The following is a 23,971-nucleotide window of genomic DNA, read 5'->3' as shown; positions in this document are numbered from 1 at the left end:
ACGTGTCTGTGAGCATTGTCCTCTTAACAGTGGCACGATGATCCTGTCACGTCAGAGGTAACACATGAAGAAGCAGGGTATCTGTAACAGACCGTTGTGCTATCAGAGTTCCCTCAATCACTAACAGCTGTGACCTGAAGTCATATGCAATGGCTCCCCACACAACAACACCAGCAGTAACACCACTGTGCCTCTCCATAACATTGGAAGAATCAGACCTCTCACCAGGTCACTGCCGTAATTGCCATCATCTGGGGTAGTGAAGAACAGAAATTCATTGGTGAACACAATGTTTTGCCATTCGTTAGCAGTCCATGCGTCCTGATCTTGACACCACTCCAAATGCTGCCATTTTTGTTGTGGTGTTAATGACAGCCTACACGTGAGACGGTAATTCTGTAGTCTGGATGCACTTAATCTCCAACCAATGGTGCGGGATCACAAAATGTTGTGGGGACTTTATTACTTGTTCTCAGATTACTTTTTCTCAGATGACAGGCACAGATGTGAAGGGGTTATAATGTGCTTGGTGCACAATACAGCAATCCTACCCTTTGGTGGTATGGTGTGGTCAACCAGAACCTTGGCAATGAGTATGCCTGCACTCACATTCTTGTGCAGTACAACGTAGGCCCACTGTCACTTCGGAATCATTATGTTGTACAATGTGACCAGCTGGCCAAATGGAGACCCACAATGAGGCTCCTGTGAAACTCTTGTCTGGTGCTGCTAACGCTTTCTCTCACAAGTACAAAGCATCTCTGTGTCCTTCATAGTGACCACTCAACATCTGACACTGTTCAGTGCCCCCTATATACTCTACCTGTCCTGGTAACAACACTAAATATTAACAGCACCAATACATTAAGTTGGCTGTTATACTTATCACCGACAATTGCCAGTCTCATAGTTTACATACCCACTGATAGTGTGTGCGTGTATGAAGTTACAGTGGCATCCAACCGTGTCTCCTGGATGTTTAACTTTTTTTGTCTCGCAGTGTATCTATATTTCATTCTTTGTGTGGACATATGCACTATTCCGAATGGTTTTGTAGATAGAACACGTTAAATGTACACTGTTGTTTGTGTTCGGTATCACTCAAACATTGTCATTCTTTACAGCGTACTACAGTCGTATAGAGGAAGTTGGGATGAACAATTTAATACAGGGCACTTGTGTCTATCAACTACCTCAACTTGGCCTACATACACTGCCTATGCTACAGTGCTTTTGCATCACACGAGATTGTCAACATTCTCGTGCTCTCTTCACACAATCTATTAATCCTAGAGAAAAATGAACAGCATATTTTTGTAGGAAACTTGATGTAGTTTAATTTTGAACTGCCACTCGTTTTCACTGGAGGATGAGCTTTTCGAGTTATTCGAGGGAAACCTGGAAGTAATATTAAATGTGTATCATCTTGGAAACTATTTGGAATAGGGCATTTGTCCATGTGAAGTTTTTTGTGCAGAATTACTATCACCTCTCAAACTGTGTACCTTTCCTCCTGACACACACACACACACACACACACACAGAATGAAAGCTGCGGAACTTCTATTTTCCAAGACAAATACTTCACGAGTTACTGACCCACGAATAGAATTCTTCAAAAAGAATGGAAAAGATTATGTGAAATTCAGTATACCATTCACTTTCGACATAATGGGAAAATTTTGCCATGCACAATTTCTAGAGATAATTAAACAGCTGGTGTTCAGTCACTTTTGCTGATCCGTAAATTTGGACAAAGGGTGTGATGCATGCTGTAAGTGACCCTGAAGAGCAGCACATAGCAGCTGCTGTGTGGATATTTTTTCCTGAACTAGGATCAACTTTCATGAAGAACTGTGCTTTTCATGACTAACATCCTCATTTTATAGAAAAGGCAAAAAATCAAGAAATGTAGCACTGAATTCTTAGTTTGGTGTGGCTTTTTAGACACTGTCACCAAAGTTTATTCCATCTGTCATTTGGATGGAAAATTCAAGTTTAATAGATAATTTTCAAAATGATGGGTATCTATGTCCACATTGCCTTTTGAGTGCAATAATGTAATAACTTCTTCAGCAATTGTATATGGCAGTATGTCAGTGATAACTTTCTAAAAGACATTTTCTGTACCAACAGAAACTGTAATAATTTATCTGATGGTATGTGTATCCGCTAATTAGAAGATGATATAAATATCGGACAGTATCTGTATGCATTATTTGCCTCTCTTTGTCATTTTCTCATCAAGTTTCTATCTCTACCTTCGTCGCATCTGAGTGCTAATTTGCTAATTGTAAAGGAAAAACTAGCAGGTAGCATTTTCTAATTGACCTTTAAGAATGTAGATTAATTTTATAGTTCACTTTTTATGTATGAAGCATGATCCTTTTTCTAAATAAATATACAGTGAAAGATGATTTCTAGTACACTCTGTAAGAGAACATTCTATCTCAAAAACTAAAGTCTAAGGGACTAGGTAATGGTACCATGAATATACTGAGAGTTTGGCCATTATATATTCAGTACAAACAAATCCAATTGTAACTAAAGCTATCCTTCAGGCAGCAGAGATCTGCACCAAGAAACTCAGAGGCAGTAAGTATGAGGGTGATCTCATCATGACTTCCTGTCCTCTCCTTCCACCATCTGTCTGTACTTTTCTTTTTATGACTCACAAGTGATCACCCAAATTCAAACTTATCTGATGTATAACTTTTTGTATATTTCTATTGGCTGCATCAGAATCTTCACACTTCGTAATTTTGACGTACATTACATTATGTTTCAAATTCACAGTTTTAGTCAAATACTAAAGATAGTAAAACATCAGCTGATGATCTAATGAGCTCTGAAATATATTTTTTACAGCACAGCTTTTGTACTCTGATCAGAAGTGTTTGCTGTTCAACTGCAACTCAGCTGAAGGAATTTGTTGATCTAATCTACCCAGTAATAACAACAATGCTCAAGAAGTGTGCTGATCGAAATCGGCGTGCGAGCCAGTTGAGTGCTGAAGCTCTGGCGGAAATATCTGAGAGAGAAATAGGAAATCCATTCAAGATGAGAAACACTAGCATTCAAAGATTAATGGGTCTTGAAGTTGTTCTCAGTTGCATTCTTGAGCCATTCACTGTAGACAGTGTCTCCTGGCAGTGGTTAGGTGGAAGGCTGCTGATGTTGAAAACAATGTTTCACCTGTTCCCTGATGAGTTTCATCTAGGACAAAGGACTGATGATGATGACAGACTTAATAAATTTAGAAGACTGATTTCTGTTATAGAATTTTCAGTAAAAGCATTACGCAGTCCTCATAGAACAGTGAAAAAAATAGCAAAAGATGTTTTTTTGTTGTCTTCGAGCTTGAGTATCAAAGAAAATGGTGTACTGAATCATGTCTTAGAAATGTTAGCACCCCTGGATATAAGCTTGCAAGTAACATTGAAAAAACATCTGTTGGATGTAGCTCAATTTCACAGTCAAGCTTCCTGTGAGAATGGAAGTGCAAAATCTGTAACTCAAATTCACTTGAGGAATGTGGCTCAGAGCAACATGAGAAATAGAACAGGAGCAGTAAATTCAGTTCCTCTAAGTGAATCTAAACAATTAACCAACATGGTTGCAACTAAGATGCAAGACCTTGAACTTCAAAACTTGAAAAAATGTAAGTCTTCGAAGCATTTTTCAGAATCAAATCCTGTTTCATCATTTTCACCCACAAATAAATGGATGAATTCTCTTTCAAAAGCATCAAATTTGGTTTTAATAAACAAGAAAGAGGAAAATGTGACAAGTAAAGATAAAGTTTCTCAAAACTTCACAGAAACTTGTAATGAGGAACTCTTTAGCATGGTACCTGATTCTAGTCAGGGATCAGACGTACAAACTTTTACACATACGTGTGAAAGTGAGTCTCTGTTGTCGCCAGCACAAAATATGAGCTGTACTCTCAATATTTCCTGTCAGGACTTTGGTCATGTGGAAGCAAATAAGGATAAGCCTTGTACTTCTGTGTTTAGTACAAGGACAGCTGGTGATGGAAGTGATGTACAGTACTCTGTAGAAACAGAAGGCACAGCACCTGATTTCTACTGCAGATTAGTATCTGAGGTTAGTTGTTTTACAATAATGATAAAAAAATTCTGTTTGTGTTGATGATTATTTGTGTGTATGTGATTTTATAAATAATTGCATAATGCTTTAGAAATTTGTGACACGCACATCATTTTAATGTTTTATAATATTGGAAGGTATGAGCTTGTCATCTTACATTGGTCAATTAGATGTGCACAGTATTATATGGAGGTATAGATCAGTAAATTCATGGTTTGTCATATTAGGAAGTGCTGTATACTGTTGAAGGTATCCTGAAATGATCATTTTTGTTAAAGTTTTAGCAATTCTTTAATTGGAAGATAGGCAGAAAGTAGAGCGAGATCGTATAAATAAGAAAAGTTAGCTACAGAGCAGGTCATTGTTAATTGGTTAGTTAGACAGATAGGTGATTCAAGAACTGAAGCTGGTACAAAAAGAGTAAAAAACATATTGTGAATAAGACTTTAACACAAGCATATTCTGTTACGAGCTGTGCTTTTATTCCAGTGTTATTGTAGTTGACATGTGTTGATACAAGGTGGTGTAGAACATTACAAACATTTAATAAATGAATAAAGCATCAATACTTTATGTACGCAGTATGTTCATATGGGGTGTCCCAATAAAACACTGTCAAGCTTTAGAGGCAGGTTCCTTACACTAAAACAAGAAAAAAATGTCTATGGGCTCTGAAATGCATACCTAAATACCTATGAGCATGTGCTCATCTTTGATAGTATGAAACGGATCTCTTCTACTGCAAAGACTGTGCTTTCCATATTTTGGCAGGAGGTATTGTGGACCAAACCAATAAAAAAAAAAAAAAAAAATGTGCACTTAACATGGGTCTAAAATGCATGCTTTAAGACCTATGAGTAGCGTCCAGAAAAATTTGCATTTTGTGATAAATGCAAAATAGATGTGAATTCTGCCTCAAAATGTGAAAAAATTACTTAATAGACAGTGTTTCATAACAAATTGTATCCAGATGAGCTATTTATCAGAGATAGTTTGAAATAGCTTTGCAAACAATTTTGAAAATGTAATCAGTTACTGGCAGTGTGGCGAAGCCCAATTTGGAACAACATAGTACTCAGCCATGTGACCTAGCATTTTATAAGAAAGAAACGCGTACATTTTTTTGTTAGCTAAAGCTCAAAGGATAGTTTAACGCAAACAGTTTTAATGTGACAAATTAGGTGGCAGGTGGTTTGCACTGATGTCACATCAGATACCGCTAGAGGTCGAACATGAACTACGTCATTAGCAATACTCTGCTAACTTCAACAAGCAACTTTGTGGTTGCTTTGTGTTGTGCATTGCTCATTGTTTTCCTTTTTTATTTTGAAATAAGTGAAGAGACTAATCCAGGTCCATCATGGATTTCAATTACGATCCTTAGTACACAAGAAGAGATCGGCAATCCATGAGACAATGTGTCAGTTCTGCTTTAGGCAGCTGCCCAGTGAAATGGAGGTGGAGTATGTTTCCTGGCACTGCTCCTTCCCTTCTGGCAGTCAAAATTCTAGTCTCTTTATGGTCATAGCCATCTGTGACTATAACCTGTAGTGCCCGCCCTTTGCGCTATAGCGATCGGAAAACGAAGTTTGTAATGTTCTTCGAGAGCATTTAAATCCTTCCCCTAGCATTAAAATTGAGTTGCCATACCTTCAGTTCTACTTCTACGCTAAGTGCCTTGTCAGTTCTATCTGTAGCGCTGTCAAGCATGAGTTGCAGGGCTATGAATGCCCACAAAAGGTTGGAGTTTTTGCAAAAGCAAGCATTCCTGTCAAACAGTTCGCTATCAGCACTTTTTTCACAGTCACTTTCGAAGAACTAATAATTTGTTTGTCTTCACTCATGTAGTGTGACAACCTTTTTAATTTTTCTGTTTAATCATTTACAAACAAAGAATATAGATCCAAATTGTTACAAAAATAGATGGGAATTTTGCCAAAAATAGATGCTACATTTTCTGGCCCTGGCTATGAGCATTTGTTCATCTTTGCTAGTGTGAAACACATCTCTTACACTGAACATGTGCTCATTAGCTCTCAAGTTATGCATTTCAGAGGCCATGTTTACTACACTTTTCTTTCTTGTTTTGGTGTAAGGAGCCTGTCCCTAAGTTTGTCGTTTTTATACATCCTGTATAAATCATTGAATTGTCTGTACAGTATTGTTGATCATGTGCTAACAGTTTCAACCACTGCATATCAATAGCATCATGCTAGTACATAGTTGTCTCACTACAAGTCCTCCGAGGTCTGGTGGAGCTCAGAGTGTGGCATCTGAAAATACATGTGGATGGATACATTTCCATGCTGTGAGTAGAAGCAAAGACAGCATCTTTGGGTTGCTTCTGTAGAGCAACCCATAGGAAAATGATGAGCCCCAGAGAGAGTGTGGCTCATGGAAACACTCAGGTGTCCTGTTTAAATGCACCCTCATCCATGGAGATGCGAGTAGCACATGGCGCGCTATGCGGTCAACAAAGGTACCATTAATACCACATTCCTTCCCCTCAAAACTGTACACTGTCCTCACATAGTGTGAGTGTGGTGATGACATGGGTAAGGTCTGTGCAGTGGTGAACCGGATAGAGTTTGATGTGGCATGATTGCAGACATCACCAGTCAACCCATGTCTCAACATTCACCTTGTGAACCACCAGGAACTTCTGCCAAAAAACTGGAGGTAGGATGGTCATGTTAGTACAGTAGTGGTACTGCTGTGGACACCAAAGACTGTGAAGCTGATAGAGGCTCGATGTCTGACTGACATTGCTGTGAATAGCAATGGATGCAATTGATGCAGCAGCTATGTAGGCAGGTGGGGGTCACTCTCCATGGCAGAGTTATCCGTTGACCCGTGTGCCTTTATGTCAGGCACTGGCAAAAGCTGCTCGGAGGCAGCAGTCTGTTTTGCAGGTAACAATTTCGAAAAACGAAAATCTACAACAAGGCCACAACAATCATAAAAACAAAGCTGGTTTTGGTGCTGTTGATGGGTGCCTGTTTTGCCATGTTGCCTTAGTGACAATGCCGGATTCCCAGTTGTGAATCTTGTAATGGATACAATAGAAAACTTTGTCTTTCATGTGGAACTTGGTTGCGAAGTTGGCATTCAAGCAGGATGTGAAGGGTAAAATAGATGCAACTAAGTGCAGTGATGATGACCATTTAACAATTTTGCTGCTGAAGTGCCCTATAAAGGCAGAGTGTGATAGTTGCTGAGAAATAACAACAACGCATTTTCCCTCAAGTGCAAAGCACAAAGTTTGGACAGCTGAGCCTTCAAAGTTTGAATGAAACATTCGGACTCTCTCTTTGGTTGAAGAGAGAACAGAACCATTCGAATATGGTGACGCACTGTGCTGGAAAATTTGTTGAAATTCCAAAAAAGAAAACTGCAGACTATTGTCCAAAATGAACGTTTGAGGTGAACCTTCTAAACAAAAGACAGAAGCAAATGCTTGATAGTGCTAACACAATTGTCGATTTCGTTGGAATGACCAAATGATATCTACTGTATGCATGGATGAAAATTAGGCCCTGTGTGTTCCAAAACTGACCAGCAAAATCAGTAGAGATGGATTGCCAAGTACCATGTCCGCACATATGTGGCAGTGGGCAGTCATCTGATCAGCCTGCTTATGAAGACTGAGGCACATACAATGCTGGCATGCTAGCTGCTTAGTTTTAATGATTCCCCATGGTCCTCTCTGTAAAAGTTCCAAAAATTTTGTTGCAGAGGTATGGGAATCAGAATTATATTTGTTCATTAGGAGTATGCAATAAAATTACTCCATTCTGAAGAGGAAGGCAGTTGCATTGAGCATGGTATTTTCATTCCACTGCACATGAAATTGATTTCAGATTATGAGACCCACCCATCTGAATGTAGCTATTTTAGTGATTGATCCTGTTCAGTCGAGAAACAGTGGGAACAGCATGCAGTGTGTGCAAATCAGAATGATCAATCTGAAGAAATTTCTTATGCGTCGAAATCCCAATTATTTCCCGTAGATAAAGAAGTTGCAATGTTGGTCATTAGCTCTTTTATATTACCAATTTTAAAATTCTTTAATGCCTTATGACTCAACATGTAAACACAGACATGTTGAGTCATAAGGCATTAAAGAATTTAATACTGGTAATACAAAAAAGCTAATGACCAACATTGCAACTTCTTTGCTGTATAACCAGGCACATTTTTCATAGAAAATGAGCAATCAATGGCTTATGATCAGTCATGAGAAAAAAATTTCTGCTATGCGTAGGTGTTGATAAAATTTTGTGAGGCTGTGTATGATGGCTAAGGTTTCCTTTTCCAGATGACTGTAGTTGACGTGGCCCTTGTTCAGCATCTTGGACACAAATGCTATGGGGCTTTCATTGTTTCTGTAGTGTCCTGTGGTCAGCAGAAAAGAACTAACAATCACGTTTGATCACACTTTGTTATAACTGAAAATGCCTTCTTGGTGTGCACTAATTTCCAAAACAAGAGCAACATTAAGCACAACAATTTTTGTGGTGGCAAAAACCAGATAAGAGTGCAAGACAGTGAAAAGAAAGTAATAACCAAATTACTGCTCTACACAATTACAAAGATACAACATTCTACTGAATGCTGTGGCGAGTGTCTACTATGCTAGAGCTGGCGTAGGTATTAGCTGGAGCTGTCCTAGCTGTAGGTACACACTGCCGGTCTGACTCTGCTAGCATGCTTATAATGCTGATTGTTCCAATTGGTGGATCACTGACACATGGCTTTTCATGAAGTAGTTCCATGTTTATGCGGAAAGTCTGTTAGTGTTTACATCCACTGGCGATGTTTTGATCTGAGCTCTGGAAGGGAGGTCGGCAGCCCACCTTGCTTCTCTGTTGTGCGGGCCCTCTACCTGTTATGGGGCCACTACGACAGTTTACAACCTTGTAAGATAAAACTGCCCCTATTCCGTGGGATGATGCATCAACTGCAAGTACTACCATTTTCTGTGGATCGTAATGAATAAGACCTGGGTGACCAGACAGTGCATTTTTCGACCTTTTAAATTATCATTCGCGTTCTTCAGTCAATTGGAAATGAACATTTGTATTTTGGGTGTGATGCAAGGGTGCAACAATTTGTGCTACATGTGGAATGAATTTAATGTAATAAGTAAGTTTTCCAAGAACCGATTGTCATTCCCATACATTTTTAGTAGACAATCTCCGGATGCCCGCCAAATGCTTAGTCGAGGGACAAGCGCCATGGATGCCAATGAGGTGTCCCAGATATTGAGATTGGTATTGAGAAATGAACATTTCTGCAGATTTCACGTAAGTCCTGAAACAGATTCTTAATTTGTGAGAGGCTGCTCCACTGCTTGTCCCAAAACAATGATGACATCTAAATAATTTGAACAGGATGGCATTTTTGATGTCACTTGTTCGAGAAAGCATTGAAACAGTCCCAGAGTAGATGCACTTCTGAAGGGAACATGCTGATATTAATACAAACAGTCATGCTTGTTGACCACCACACACTTTTTGATTGTTGTTGCCATGTCCAGGGGAAGTTGAAGATAAACATAAGCTCAGTCAACTTTGAAAAAGAATTGTCCACCTGATAGGTGATCTATAACCTTCTCTATACATGGAAGCAGGAAAGAATCAATAACTGTTTGAGTGTTGATTGTGACTTTAAAGTCTGCACAAAGTCTGATTTTTCCCATTCGATTTTCAAGTGATAAATAGAGGAGATGCCCATTGGCGTACTAAAATGGGTTTGAAAACACAGATTTGTTCTAGTCTCTTGAGTTCAGAAACAACTTCACCGTGAATGGCATGAGACACTGGACGTGCTCAGTGGAACTTTGTTTGATCTCTGTGCTTGAGCATAATGTGCACTTGGAAATCCTTTGCACATCCCAATGTGACATTGAATAAATGTCCATATTTTTCACGCAATTTATTAATGATGGCATGAGAAACGTAAGTATAGATAGCATGCATATTGTCCTGAATAGCCAAACCTAATAAATCAAATGCATCCATACCAAAAATTTTGGGGCTTGAGCATGAATGGACTATGGTGAATGGCAGTAATATAGTTGTATCTTTGTCTCTTGTGAGGTGCAGATGGGATTTCTGAAGCCTGAGGTGTCCCAATTGCTCATATGTATTCTGATTAAGTAATGTAACTGAAGCACCTTTGTCTAACTGAAACAGTATAATTTGATTGCAAATCTGTAAAGAGATGAACAGTTTGTGGTTAAATGTAATTGTGAAGACTGCCTTCGTGTTGTTTGTGAATGATGGAGGGTTTTTCTGCTAGTCTGTTTGGGGATATCTAATTTGAATGAACAAAACTTTTCACTGTATGTGTAGCTCTGTGATTTTTGCAGTTGTGTACGGATTCTGTGAGTATTGTCAGGAGAGGTGGGTGAGGATTCAGAATGTGATATCACACTTATATTAATTTTCTCAGTTTTAGATTTATGTGTAAAAGAGTTTACGATTCTTTTGCTGGCATACTTGCTGTGGGGGTCCTGATTTATAGCAGTGTCAGCATTCTGCTTGACAGAAAAAGCAGTGTTTAACATTTGTATTTGCTGGCTCTGAAACTGAATGAATGCAATAAGTTGTGGCTCTCCCATGGTTGCCATTTTATACAGAAAAGTACACACACTTCAAAATAATAAAAGAAATTCAGTTAGTTTGCTGACACCGCCTTGCATCTCATCCTAATTTCGAGAAATGTCTGTTGTGTCTGTAGTTGATATGCAGAGACATAAAACATTACAGACATTTAATAAATTTATAAAACATTGATACTTTATGCACACTGTGTACAAAGTAAAGTATGTTATGTATAATTTAGATTTCTTGGTTGTCTGTTCCACACTGGTTCTCATATATCAAACACTTAATTGCCTGTACAATAATGTTGATCACATGGTAACAGTTTCAACCACTATCAGTAGTGTCATGCTAGTATGTAGTTGTCTTACTGCAAGTCTTCCAATATCAGGACAGAACTCAGAGAGCTGCATCATAAAAAGACACATGGACGAGTACATTTCTATGCATTGAGTAGAAGCAAAGACAGTGTCTTCTGGTGGTGTTCATAGCACCAGCCATAGGAAGACAGAGAGCCCTGGAGTGAGCGCGACTCACAGTATCGCATTTACAGCCTCTTTAAATGTATTTTGTTCAGCTGAGATGTGAGTGGCGCACTGTGTGGGGTTGATGAAGACACTGTCAATACCACAACATATATAAGCGTAACGCAAATATTCTTCTCCAAATTATTATTCAGTGCATCGTTGTTGGTGCTTGGTACAGCTGTCAAGAAGGAATTAATATATATATATATATATATATATATATGTGTGTGTGTGTGTGTGTGTGTGTGTGTGTGTGTGTGTGGTTTTACCTTTGCACACACGTATGTATAGTTGGAAATGATGTTGAAAGCACTATTGCTTAAGAGCAAAAAACTGTCAATTTAATATAATCTTAATGAATTTATGTTTAGGTTTATACAGTTTACGGCAGCATGAAACCATGTGTCATGTGTCTAACAAAAACTATTTGTCATAGTGCCTTGGAGTAGGACCTGGAATAAACAGAGGTGATGGTATTGTAAGGAATATTGTAATATAGAAATGTATTGTACTATAACACACTAAATCATAACCTGATAAAATCTTATGAAAGGCATGATGAAATGTATATCCAATACATTTTGTAAGAAATTGTATAGACTGTGCAGTAGTGAGGAATAACTGGTGGTGAATAGTCTATAGGCCAGTGTTGAAAGACATACAAAGGGATAATGGAAATCACTTAATGTGGTTGTGGAAAGAGAATGAGGACTAGTAGATGTGGTAGAAAATCAGACTGCTGTGACTACTTTGAAACTTGAGTATCTCTGATTATGCATTGTACCCCAGAATAATGTGGCCAGTGGGGTTGGGTTGCATTCTACTCTTAAGGAAAATCAAATCAAGAGTCAATGAATAAATTGCATAAAAGACTAGTGAACAAGTTTTGATGTATTTAAGGTGTGTGTCATGGACTCATGAACCAACTCGGCCTTCAAGAGAGTCAGTACCCAAGCCCTCAAGTGTCTTCAGCAATCATTTCATAACACCCACATCATCTGTTCAACAAATGTCAAAGCTGATGTTTGCATTATGTGGAATACGATAATGTGGGGGTTCTGTTCGATTTCTCATGTTACACATTTATGCACATAATTCATGCATGTTAAAACACGTGGATATTTTATGTAGAATGTCTGTATATTTCTGCGTTGTGCTATATCATCTGAGGAATTATTGTGGCCTGCATGGTTTTCCTCTTTGCTTCCAAGCACTGCATCAAATTGTCTCCAGCAGTTTTGTTAATACAAGGTCCTATGTATCCGCAACATCCTCAAAAAACATTGAGTAGACTATGGTGTCACTGTGCCGTTTATCATATTTGTTTGCCACTTGAATGTCGAATACTTACCACAGTATTTATAGGTCTCTATTTTGTCCAGCATTATAAAGATTTTGCACATTAAATCTGTACTGTTATTGAAGCACTAGTGTTATTTGATACGTTTTCTGTTGACATAATGTACATACTGTATCTCATGCTGCAGAATGCACTTCATTCAGCTTTGTATGTTGTTCTCCAAGTAGTCAAGGAATTCCTTATCTGTTCTATGTATTACTTCTTCCAAAACGCTCATTGTCCTGGTACGGCATGAATATTCTTATTGCCCTTTCAGAAAGGAAATACAGGAGTTTCTGTGTGTTTCCTGTAAACAAACATAAGGCAAAGAATCTGGACTTCGCAATAATGTAGGAGAAAAATGTTATTTAAATCTACTTTTGAAAAGGAGGTAAGTTAGTGTTCATTTGAAAAATGCCTGTGAACAAATTTCAATGGAAAAACTACAAACTCCAGATCTCTGAAAATCAGTATTCATCCTGTAAATGGTGTAAACGGTACTGTCAACCCAAGACATGTGTTTCAATTTCTTCCCTCACTTGCAGGTAACCTGGCATCACTTAAACACACGTTCTTACATAGAAGGTATTAACTGGAAGAGAGGCCCAGCTCTTGGCACGGGAGCATATAGCACCTGTTTTCAAGCTAGAGATACAATGTCTGGGGGCATAATGGCTGTAAAACAGGTTGGTATATTACCAGTTAATCTTTGGGAAGTTTTATATTAATTTCTATAATTTTTTATAATACTTAGGGATAAATATCCAAGTGCTGTTTCGATAAAAGCCAAAATTAAAAATTGAAATACATATTACATGTAATGTACAGTAGTTCTTCTTCCCTTATCTTTTCCCCAATGGAACAATTGCTGGCAATGTTTAGACTTTGAAGATGGTGTGTGTGTGTGTGTGTGTGTGTGTGTGTGTGTGTGTGTGAGAGAGAGAGAGAGAGAGAGAGAGAGAGAGATAGAGAGAGAAAGGACCAACTGATTTTGTGCACCAATTTTTCTTTTCTGTGGATGACGTTTGGGTCCACTACGAAACATACCAGAATTGAGATGGCCATCATAGCAATGGGTGGGAACCAAAAATGAAAAAGTTGACTTTTTCTGCTGCAAAGGTTATGATCAGTGTTTTCTGGGATGCAAAAGGGATTCTTCTTATTGATTGCCTTACAAAAGGAGGATAATAGGCTGTACTTACAAATACTTCTGGACTAACTGAATTAAAAAAATACAAGAGAGAGGGCCTAGACTGCAATTGTAAAAATCATTCATCAAGCCACTGCCCAGCAGTGCTTTGAAATTCGGAAAATTAGGAAATTTGAACTGCAAATTGCTGGAGCATCCTTTTATTCACCAGATTTTACATGATCTTATTTCCGTTTATTCCCACAGCTAAAGAAATTTGTGGCAGGAAAACATTTTGTGGTTTGATGGAAGGCGTTACGGCAGGCATAGGTGAGTATTTTGCATCACTCCCAGACCCACACTGTGGAGATCTGCGTTCCCTCTTTACAGAAAGGGTTGAATTTGATACATTGACTCAAGAGAGGACTATGTGGTATCATAAATACATTTTTACCGAAAAAACAAACAAAAAAACCACACAATCTTTTTACGGTAAGGAAAGCTGTGGCAGATCATAAATATTTAACAGTAAAGGAGACCACTCACAGATTAATAGAAGAGTTGTGTCATCACACACACACACACACACACACACACACACACAGCCTAGTGAAACAACCAGAAGGGGATGAGGAAACGAAATGAGACGTTATCGGTTCAGGGCGAATGTGATGTTATTTCAGTGATTACAAAATCAAACCAAATTTACGAAGACCTTGACAGTAAGAGCCAATATATCAGTAAGACATTGCACCCCCTCTGGCCTGGTACATGCACTGATTTGGTTGTGAAGGGTGTCCTAAAGCTGTTGTATCGTCTCCTGAGCCAAGCTGGCCCAGAACTGTCGTGACTGGTGCTTGGCATCCTGAATACTATTACTGGGATGCTGTTGACCTCTGAGCTTGACCCCCTTCATGTTCCATCAGGGACAGAAGTGGGATCTTGCTGGCCACAGATGTCCTCAACATTAGGCAGACAGTTCATAGAGATACATGCCATGCATAGTTGACCATTGTCCTTTTGAAAAATTGTGCTGTGATACTGTCACATGACAGATAACACGTGAGGATGGAGGATGTCTGTGACTTACTTTTATGCCATTGGAGTTCCCTCGTGCCTCTCCAGAACATTGGAAGTGTGGAACCTCTCCTGAGTTTACCATTGTACTTAGCCGTGATGGTCATCTGGGATAGTGCAGAATCATGATTCATCACTGGACAGCGTGCAAAACCATTCATTAGCAGTCCATACTTTTTCATGGCACCACTCCCAGTTTAGCTTTTTGTGTTGTGGTGTTAACGGCAGCATGAACATGACACAGTAATTCCCTAGTTTAGCTGCTGCTAGACTCCAACCAATGTTGTGGAATGTTGCAGGGAGAATACACCTGTTCTCTGATGGCAGGCACTGATATGAGGGCATTACTATGTGCTTGGTGCACAGTACAGCAGTCCTCCCCTCTGGTGGTGAGACGTGTTGGGCCGGAATCTTGATGGCGAGTATGCCTGCACTCACATTCGCCTACGGTACATCAGGCCATTATCACATCTGAATGCCCCACAGATATGGAAATTGCAAATTGCATGATTCAACCAACTAGCCAAGTGGAGATCCACACTGAGGCCCCTTCAATTTCTGTCAAATGTTGATAAAGCTGACTCTAATGAGTGCACTGCATCCATGTGTCCTCCACAGTGATTCCTCAACATCTGACACTCTTCACACCCCTTATATACCCCACCAGATTTGGTAACAACACTAAACACAAAGAAAACTAATGCACTCCAGTGGTCGTCCCACCTGTCAGAGAGAATTGCAATTCTTATCATATACATACCCGTTGATGATGTGCATGTGTACGAAGTTACTTTGGCATTCGACCATGTCTTCTGAGCGCTTCACTTTATTTGTCAGGCGTCATATTTAAACTTCTTGTAAATGATAAATTGCAATTCAAGAGACGTAATAATATCCATAAATACAGCACTAGGGCATGGATTGTTTTTTCTTATTCCTTATGGATGTTGGTTTTGGCCAAAAAGAAAGCTGTGATTTATACTGGGAAAAGAAATTTTAATCGACTGCCTGGTGATTTAAAACACCTGACATAATTAACTTTAAAAGCATATAGGAATGTTCTCTTATACAGACAAAATTACAAGCTTGTTTTATATACAGGGTGTATCAAAAAGAATCATCCAATTTTAAAAATTCATAACTATTATGTTATTTGAGATACGTGCATTAACAATGTACTGTTGGAAAAATCAAACACTCAAGTTTTACATGGTTTGCGCTAGGTAGCAGCAGTGTGTGCCCACTTCAGTTCTAGTAAAAATTATGTCGGGCCAACAAAAAGCGTTTTGTGTTCTGTGTTTTGTGCAGTGCAGGTCAGTAATAACTGTTCACCATGACTTTCGTACTAGATATGGTGTGGATCCTCTTACAGCAGAGAGCATTGGACGATGGCATGAACAATTCCCAGAAACAGGTTGTTTGTGTAAGGGCAAATTGCTGGGCCGTCCCCGAGTGTCTGACACAACATCAAACACATCCACCATTGCTTCACAAGGAGACCGCAAAAATCCATTCGCCGTACATCTGGACAGATCGACATGCCCTCGATGACCATGGCATGTATTGTGTCGACATTTTCACATGAAACCATACAAAATTTGGCTACTGCAAGTTCTACATCTTCATCTTCCTGATTGAGAACTGGCTGATGTGCACGTCATGTATGGGTTAACTGAATGCTACAGAAGAGTGGCACAACAACATTATGTTGAGCTGTTTCTGCATCAGTTCCAATCACTTCACGGCACTTCTGGCTCTGGGGGTTATTGCATTAATCTGTGTTTTGTGTTGTACATTTTGGTGATTCTGTATCACAAGCTATTTCACTGTTGTGAAGGTATTTTCACAAAAACAAACTGAATAAATCGTAATTATATTATTGCTCTTTTATGAACCACTGCAGACCCTGGGTCCTTTATATCTAAATACTCAGAAACACTCTCAGGATAACCTATTAAATTTTGTCAGTAGATTTCAGGTTCACACTTAATGTATAGTATAAACAAAATCATAATATTTAAAAAATGAGTAAAAAGTCAATTTTTATATAGTAATCTTCAGTTTGTATTTCCAGTAGTGTTGTCTTTCTGCTTTTATTAACACTCAGAGGAGGTCTGTCAACAAGAATTAACTATTCACATTCAAAGCACATGTATTGAGCACACATGACTGTACAGATGGAGCCAAACTATCTGCCTCAGCAGAGAATGGCTTTATTTATGCATATTTGAAATGTTGTTCCAAATTCAGTATTCCATAAGTAAGTCCTAAAACCATCCATAAATCACATATATTAAACAATAAACAATTATCAGAGACGAGAATTGAACCAGTGGCCTGTACACTGCCAACCATTGGATATAACCGTTACATCATGGCAAACAATGCACAGCATGTGGCATTGCTAAACAGTCACACACTATTTCAGGGTGGACCTTATCTTTCTGGATATAATCAGTGGTCCTTAGTTTGTGCACGCCAAACAATTCGTACACTATGTGATCAAAAATATCCGGACACCCCCAAAAACATATGTTTTTCGTATTAGGTGCATTGTGCTACCACCTAGTGCCAAGTACTCCATATCGGCGATCTCAGTAGTCAGTAGACATTGTGAGAGAGCAGAATGTGGCATTCTGCGGAACTCCTGGACTTCGAATGTGGTCAGGTGATTGGGTGTCACTTGTGTCATATGTCTGTATGCGAGATTTCCACACTCCTAAACATCCATAGGTCCACTGTTTCCGATGTGGAGTGGAACGATGTGAAGTGGAAACGTGAAGGGACACATACAGCTGACTGACAGAGACTGCTGACAGTTGAAGAGGGTCGTAATCTGTAATAGGCAGACCACCACACAGGAATTCCAGACTGCATCAGTATCCACTGCAAATACTATGACAGGCAGGAGGTGAGAAAACTTCGAGTTCATGGTCGAGCGGCTGCTCATAAGCCACATGTCATGCTGGTAAATGGCAAACGATGCCTCGCTTGGTGTAAGGAGCATAAACATTGGATGATTGAACAGTGGAAAAACGTTTTGTGGAGTGACAAATCACGGTACACAGTGTTGCGGTCTAATGGCAGGGTGTGGGTATGGCGAATGCCCGGTGGACATCATCTGCCAGCATATGTACTACCAACAGTAAAATTCGGAGGCGGTGGTGTTATGGTGTGGCCATGTTTTTCATGGAGGGGGCTTGCACCCCTTGTTGTTTTGCATGGCACTATCACAGCACAGGCCTACATTGATATTTTAAGTACCTTCTTGCTTCCCACTGTTGAAGAGCAATTCATGGATGGCGACTGCATCTTTTAACACGATCTAGCACCTGTTCATAATGCATGGCCTTTGGCGGAGTGTTTACACGATAGTAACACCCCTGTAATGGACTGGCCTGCACATAATTCTGACCTGAGTTCTATAGGGCACCTTTGGGATGTTTTGGAACGCTGTTGTTGTGCCAGGCCTCACCAACCTCAGTGCAGCAGTCCATGAAGAATGGGCCACCTTTTCCCAAGAAACCTTCCAGCACCAGGTTGAACATATGCCTGCGAGAGTGGAAGCTGTCATCAGGGCTAAGGGTGGGCCAACACCATATTGAATTCCAGCATTACCAATGGAGGGTGCCATGAACTTGTAAGTCATTTTCAGCCAGGTGTCCAGACACTTTTGATCACATAGTGCATGTTCTGGCTATGTTGTCATATCCTAATGGTCACTGTGACACTTGACTGGAGATACTTCTTTCAATCATATTCACTGTAATGGAAGCCCTATCATTGATCTGTTCTTAAGGACTATGATAATACACAAAGGACATGAATGAAATCTCTACACTTTTGTCTCCACGGCGTTGAAACATAATCCTCACCTTCCACACAGGTGTCCAGGTCCAAATGTTGCTTATAGCCAACATTCAGTCTTTACCCTAGGTGTCTCATGATTGTATGCAGACCAGTGATATTGTGTCTTCATGTCTGGTTATCAGTTGTTGAATATAATCAAACTGAGTGTTGCCAGGTTGAAATGCAGACAGTTCTTGCTTCAATCTCTCAGTTATGATGTGAAACCTACAGTGCCTTGGTTTTACATGTGAGTGCCATGAGAGGCATTGTTGTATACGAGCCTCTCTGATATCATCATGCACTGAGAGCAGATCTACAGACATCTTCTAAAATAACCTATGAGGCCATTTTTCTGTAGGTGATAGGCAGTAATAATTAAGTTGTTTGTCCACTAGCAAGTAACTTCTGTGAGCACTTGATGGTGTGTTTACATTAGAAAAAAATAAAAATAAAAAATCATGTGCGAGCTTACTTTTGCTAGTTGCTTGTTTTATGTCATCTTCTGATATGAATGAGTAACCCATAAACACAGCCAAGCTTGTCATGAGCTGAACATGAAAGGAATGACAACAAAGGTAACCAGAAAGTCAAAATCTACAGCCTGCTCATTATCAAAATAGCAGCTAGGCAGATTTGTAAGAGCTCATACGGCTGGCTACCAGCCACTCGCCTAGCTCCGTACCACCAGGAATCAGGCCCATGAGACCTGTCTCTCATGCCTCTGGTGGTGCCATTCAATCACTGACTGTAATGACTTCGAGCCACTATTAGTCTCATGTGCTGGTGGGGATATTAAATCTTGGGCAACTTAATTTCAGGAACTTGCTGCAAGTATTTTCTGAAGAAAAATCATAATGAAAAACAGTTTGTTAAGAAGAAAAGAAATGTTTGGGTGAAGAAATGGATACAGAGGCATACTTATTTAAGTTATCAAGAAATACTATTGAGTGAAATAAAATCTGAGAACTTTGCTCAAATTAAAAACATGCTCAGAATGTCGTATGTAAGTTTCAAAAATCAAATTGTACATTGCACAATCAAATATTTGAAAATAAGATAATCTACATCTACACTAACATTAAAAAACCAACTACAATTTAAAGCTGTCTATCATTCTACTTCCACTTCTGGTGAAACAAAGTAATTGGTAAATTCATTTCTGACTTCATTGGCTGATGGCAGCCAATTATACGTTAGTAGGGGTTCGAGAGGTTAATTTGTTTAGGCCCATCTGTCCTTGCACCATTTTCCTTTTTGGCACTGACATTTTTGTATCACTATTGAACACTCAAAACTTCTGCAAGTTTGTATTCGAGAGGACGACGGTTCAATCCCGCGTCCGGCCATCCTGATTTAGGTTTTCCGTGATTTCCCTAAATCACTCCAGGCAAATGCCGGGATGGTTTCTCTGAAAGGACACGGCCGACTTCCTTCCCCATCCTTCCCTAATCCGATGAGACCGATGACCACGCTGTCTGGTCTCCTTCCCCAAAACCAACCAACCAACCAAGTTTGTAAGAAACTTCTGGCAACTGACAAGTTTACCAAGTACTTGCAGCAAGATGCAAAAAAACTCTTTCCACTAACTCGTGGAAGCCACTTGTGGAAGTTAACAAAACTTGCTGGAGATGTTTCCACATCAAAGAACATGCAGAAATTGCATCTGTAAGTGTCTTGCAGAAGTTCACTTGTTAGTGGACGCATGCTTTTAGAGATGAGCAACCTCTACCCTAACTCATTCTAAGAGCTAGCTCCTTCTACAGAATGAGTGAGCAGTGCTCAGAAAAAAAGAGTGGTAGCTCGTCCAATCTGAAATATCTCTCTAGTGACGTCAGTGAGTGAAACTAAGATTCTAGGACAGTGTCTCGTGCACCATGTTGAATTAATCACTATGACATATACCATTATAATAAAGAACATTTCCCAAGCTGTACAGAGATGTGCATGTACCTTACTGTAGTGAGGAATGTTTCTCAGTCCTGAAAAGAATAGAAAATGAAGAAGTGTCTGTTCTTCAGATTGCTGTAGTAACACAGAAAACACTTTGAGCCATACATTTCTATTCTTGATTTGAAAAGAAAATCTCAAATTGCATAAACCCAATAAATGATTACATACTTTTGACTAAGCTTTGAGTACAGTATTTCTTTTCCTTCACATCCTTTGATGTACCATCGCGGTCGGAATATGTTGTCAGCTGTGACATGAACCACTCGAGCTGTAGTAGTCAGTGTGCAAGGAGGTGCCATACTGACACATACGGTGATCTAGAAAAGGGGTCATATCTCTGAAATTAAATTTTTCGGGAGACACAAAAGACTGTTATATTACACAGTGGGTTTAAGCATGGTGTCATGGAGTTTCTGTGTAGTAATTGGTACCAGTGCAAAACAGTATTCACCATTACAACATACTTTATCTATTTAGTATGGTCAGTAATCCAGTCTGAATATGCTGGAGTTGAACTATTTTCAAACCTGATAATGTTGATGAGACGAGTAGTGTCCTGTTTACAGGAGAAGGATTGTGTTATGCAAGTTTATATTAGTATTATTCATTATAGCAATAAAAAGAGTGTGCTATGAGGATACAAGTTTATTCATAAGTTACCCAAAATACAGCCACAATCCCAATACAGCAAAGCAAACAATGATGGCATGCTGCATCTTTATCCTGTCCATCATTAAATGGCCACCGGCAGATACTGGTATAAATGGTTTCTGCTCGTCAGGTATGTATTGTAGAATTTTCTTTACATTGTCTGGTTTCTCCTATTTTATTGGAACAGGTCCATCATATGCTTATTTATCTGGACATGGCCCCCTCTCTAACTCATTATGTATATAACAAGCAGTTCTGTTGATGCGACATGACGCCTTGTTGTACCAAACAATGCATACAGATGTATAGATAAGTTATCTCCGTAATCTGAAAAAAAGTGGACATGACCTCTTTTTCCAACTCACCAATTCAAATATTTTCAGGAAGTAGAAAGTTAATTTCAATATTGTTCTATATATTACATTGTATTTTTTCTCAATAAAATTTTGTAAATGCAACAAGAGTAAATTTTATTATTATGCGGGCCAAATAGAATAAAAAATATCTAGAATTTTGTTGTGATATTTTTAAATATAAAATGTAGGACATTTTCAGAAATTTCAAAACTACAAGGAACATAACAGAAAATTATTAATCCCCTTTCTGTGTTCTTTCAAAAACAGGCTCAAATTAGATAAAAATACAGCTGAAGTGATCTGAATTAGAAAGGTAATGCATCTTCATTTCATTTATTTTAGTAAATGAATAATGAATGTTGAGTTATGAATAATAGCTACTTCATTGCAGTAAGTGAGCAGTTCTGATCCGATCCTGGCGAAGAACAGTTTTCCTCATTGCTAGTTCTCATCCAGTGTATGATATTGCATCCTGAAAATACTTATGACTCCAGTTTTAATACTTTTCCACGATCTGGGATCATCACATATTGTCCTCTCATCACATATGGTCCTCTGTTCTTCAAGATGACATCTTCTCCAGTAAACCTGGCAATTTAATCTCTCAGATTTTCTTAGTGCAATTTTTTTTTTTTCCAGTCGATTTGTTGTTTCTATTTTTAAGCACAATATTTCGAGTTTTCTTCAGGTGTTGCAATCTGCACTCAGTTTTTGCTGCATGCCCTCTCAGTTTTTTCTAGCTCCAGTGGATAAGATGGCAATGACTGGTGAGATCTTAATAAACTGAGTGCCAGACCCCAAGCCTTGTTTAAATTGAAAGCTGCATCGCATTTATGAAATTTACCAATGCCTCTGTTTCGATGGACGTCTTCATTATGCTGTCCCAGGAACTGGGCAGTTGGACCATTAAACTGATCTTTTAGTATTTCAGTTCATGATAATACTCAAGACAGTGCTTGGAAATGTCTTGTCTTGCATGATTGTTTTAGTCAGGCATATCACCGATGTTCCTTGCATGTTTTCTTGACTATTCCAATAGTATGACCCTCGTAGGACACACGACATTTGCATGGAATGTGGTACACAACTGCTTTCAGAGTCCTAGATGATGTTTATCATTATGAAGAAGTTTTCTTATATTTGTTGATGGGAACAAAATACACTGGACGCCGTAATTCTATAGGAGTCTACAGATCTTTCCAGAGATTTGGCAGGCATAAAGCAGAGCAGTTCTTGGCTTGCCTTTTTCTATGTCTCATCCTCTTCCTCAGGCATTGGTGGTTGTGAGTGCATTGCCTGCTCAATTTGTCGAGCTAAGGACAAGTTCCCTCAGAACGCTATTCATAGGTATTGTAGTTCTTTGGTGAGGCTCGCCTTATCTGGTAGCTTTTTGAACTCTGTTAACCAGAGTCTTTAGTAAGGAATTTCCTTGTGGCGGATGTTGATGGTTCAGAGTGTGGAGACAGAGGTCATTTTGCATGGGTTTTCTGTGTGCACTGTGACTAAGGGGTCTGACCTTTCTTCTCTTAACTAACATACTGAGGAAAGGTCGCTTCATGTTTCTCATTCCATACAGTTATAATCCACAAATGAATATAAACACTATGGTTTGAACTTTGGTAAACACTATGGTTTGAACTTTGAGGGATCCTAGTATGATTGCTTCATAGTATTCCATGTATAGGTATGCCTCAACTAACAGTACACATCACCACGCCATCAGTTTTTCCACAAGATCTTTCATCAAACGGTGATAGTTGATGTGAGAAGGTGCCTAAAGAGTTCAGTGAGATCTTCGTTGAATTTTTCCACAACTAGTTTCAAGGATTCAGGAAGCAGGACTCTCATAACAGAGGAGACCACATTGAAACTGACGGTCGTATCCGTGTCCTGTAGCCACACTTTACTGAACTTTATATGAGTTGCGAATGTAGATGTTTACCTCCCGCCCCACTTTCATTGACAATGTGTTTTAGGTATTTTGTCATGTGATATGTTGGTGTGTCAATATAACTTTTGGTCTTTGAGGAATGCCTTCCTTATGTAGCTTATGATGGCCATATAGTCGTAGTGGCATAGCTGGTCATGTTGTGAGATCTGTTTATATTCAGTGATGAATGTGTTTTGTCTTGCAATGTTAGCAGCTGTGCTACCACAACTATATGGGTTTCATCATATATGCAAGAAATGCGTTCCTGTAAGATTCATAGTCAGTAATATTGGCACCTATGAACAACCTGACAGAATACCTGCAACACGTTCTCAGTGAATAAGTTGGTAAGAGCGAACTCTACATTCACAACTCTGCTCACTTTGTACCAATGACTCAGTAGCCAGGCCTGGAGTTTGCACTGTTGTATTAAGTCATGAATGGC

The 23,971-nt window shown here is 39.1% G+C and overlaps 1 protein-coding gene across 2 annotated transcripts in view; it reads left to right on the top strand.

Moving 5' to 3' along the window:
* Positions 1 to 23,971, top strand: part of LOC126248583 (mitogen-activated protein kinase kinase kinase 1-like) — a 182,594-nt gene that overhangs the window by 148,178 nt on the left and 10,445 nt on the right. For both annotated transcript variants that reach the window (XM_049949690.1, XM_049949691.1), the window contains exons 16-17: positions 2,869 to 4,107; positions 13,130 to 13,270. In XM_049949690.1, coding sequence (XP_049805647.1) covers positions 2,869 to 4,107; positions 13,130 to 13,270 — 1,380 coding nt within the window. The remainder of the gene's footprint in view (positions 1 to 2,868; positions 4,108 to 13,129; positions 13,271 to 23,971) is intronic.

The sequence above is a fragment of the Schistocerca nitens genome, chromosome 3 (assembly GCF_023898315.1).
Source record: "Schistocerca nitens isolate TAMUIC-IGC-003100 chromosome 3, iqSchNite1.1, whole genome shotgun sequence".
Classification (NCBI taxonomy): domain Eukaryota; kingdom Metazoa; phylum Arthropoda; class Insecta; order Orthoptera; family Acrididae; genus Schistocerca; species Schistocerca nitens.
The sequence above is the reverse complement of the archived record's forward strand: the minus strand, read 5'-3'. Positions and strand labels throughout refer to the sequence as shown.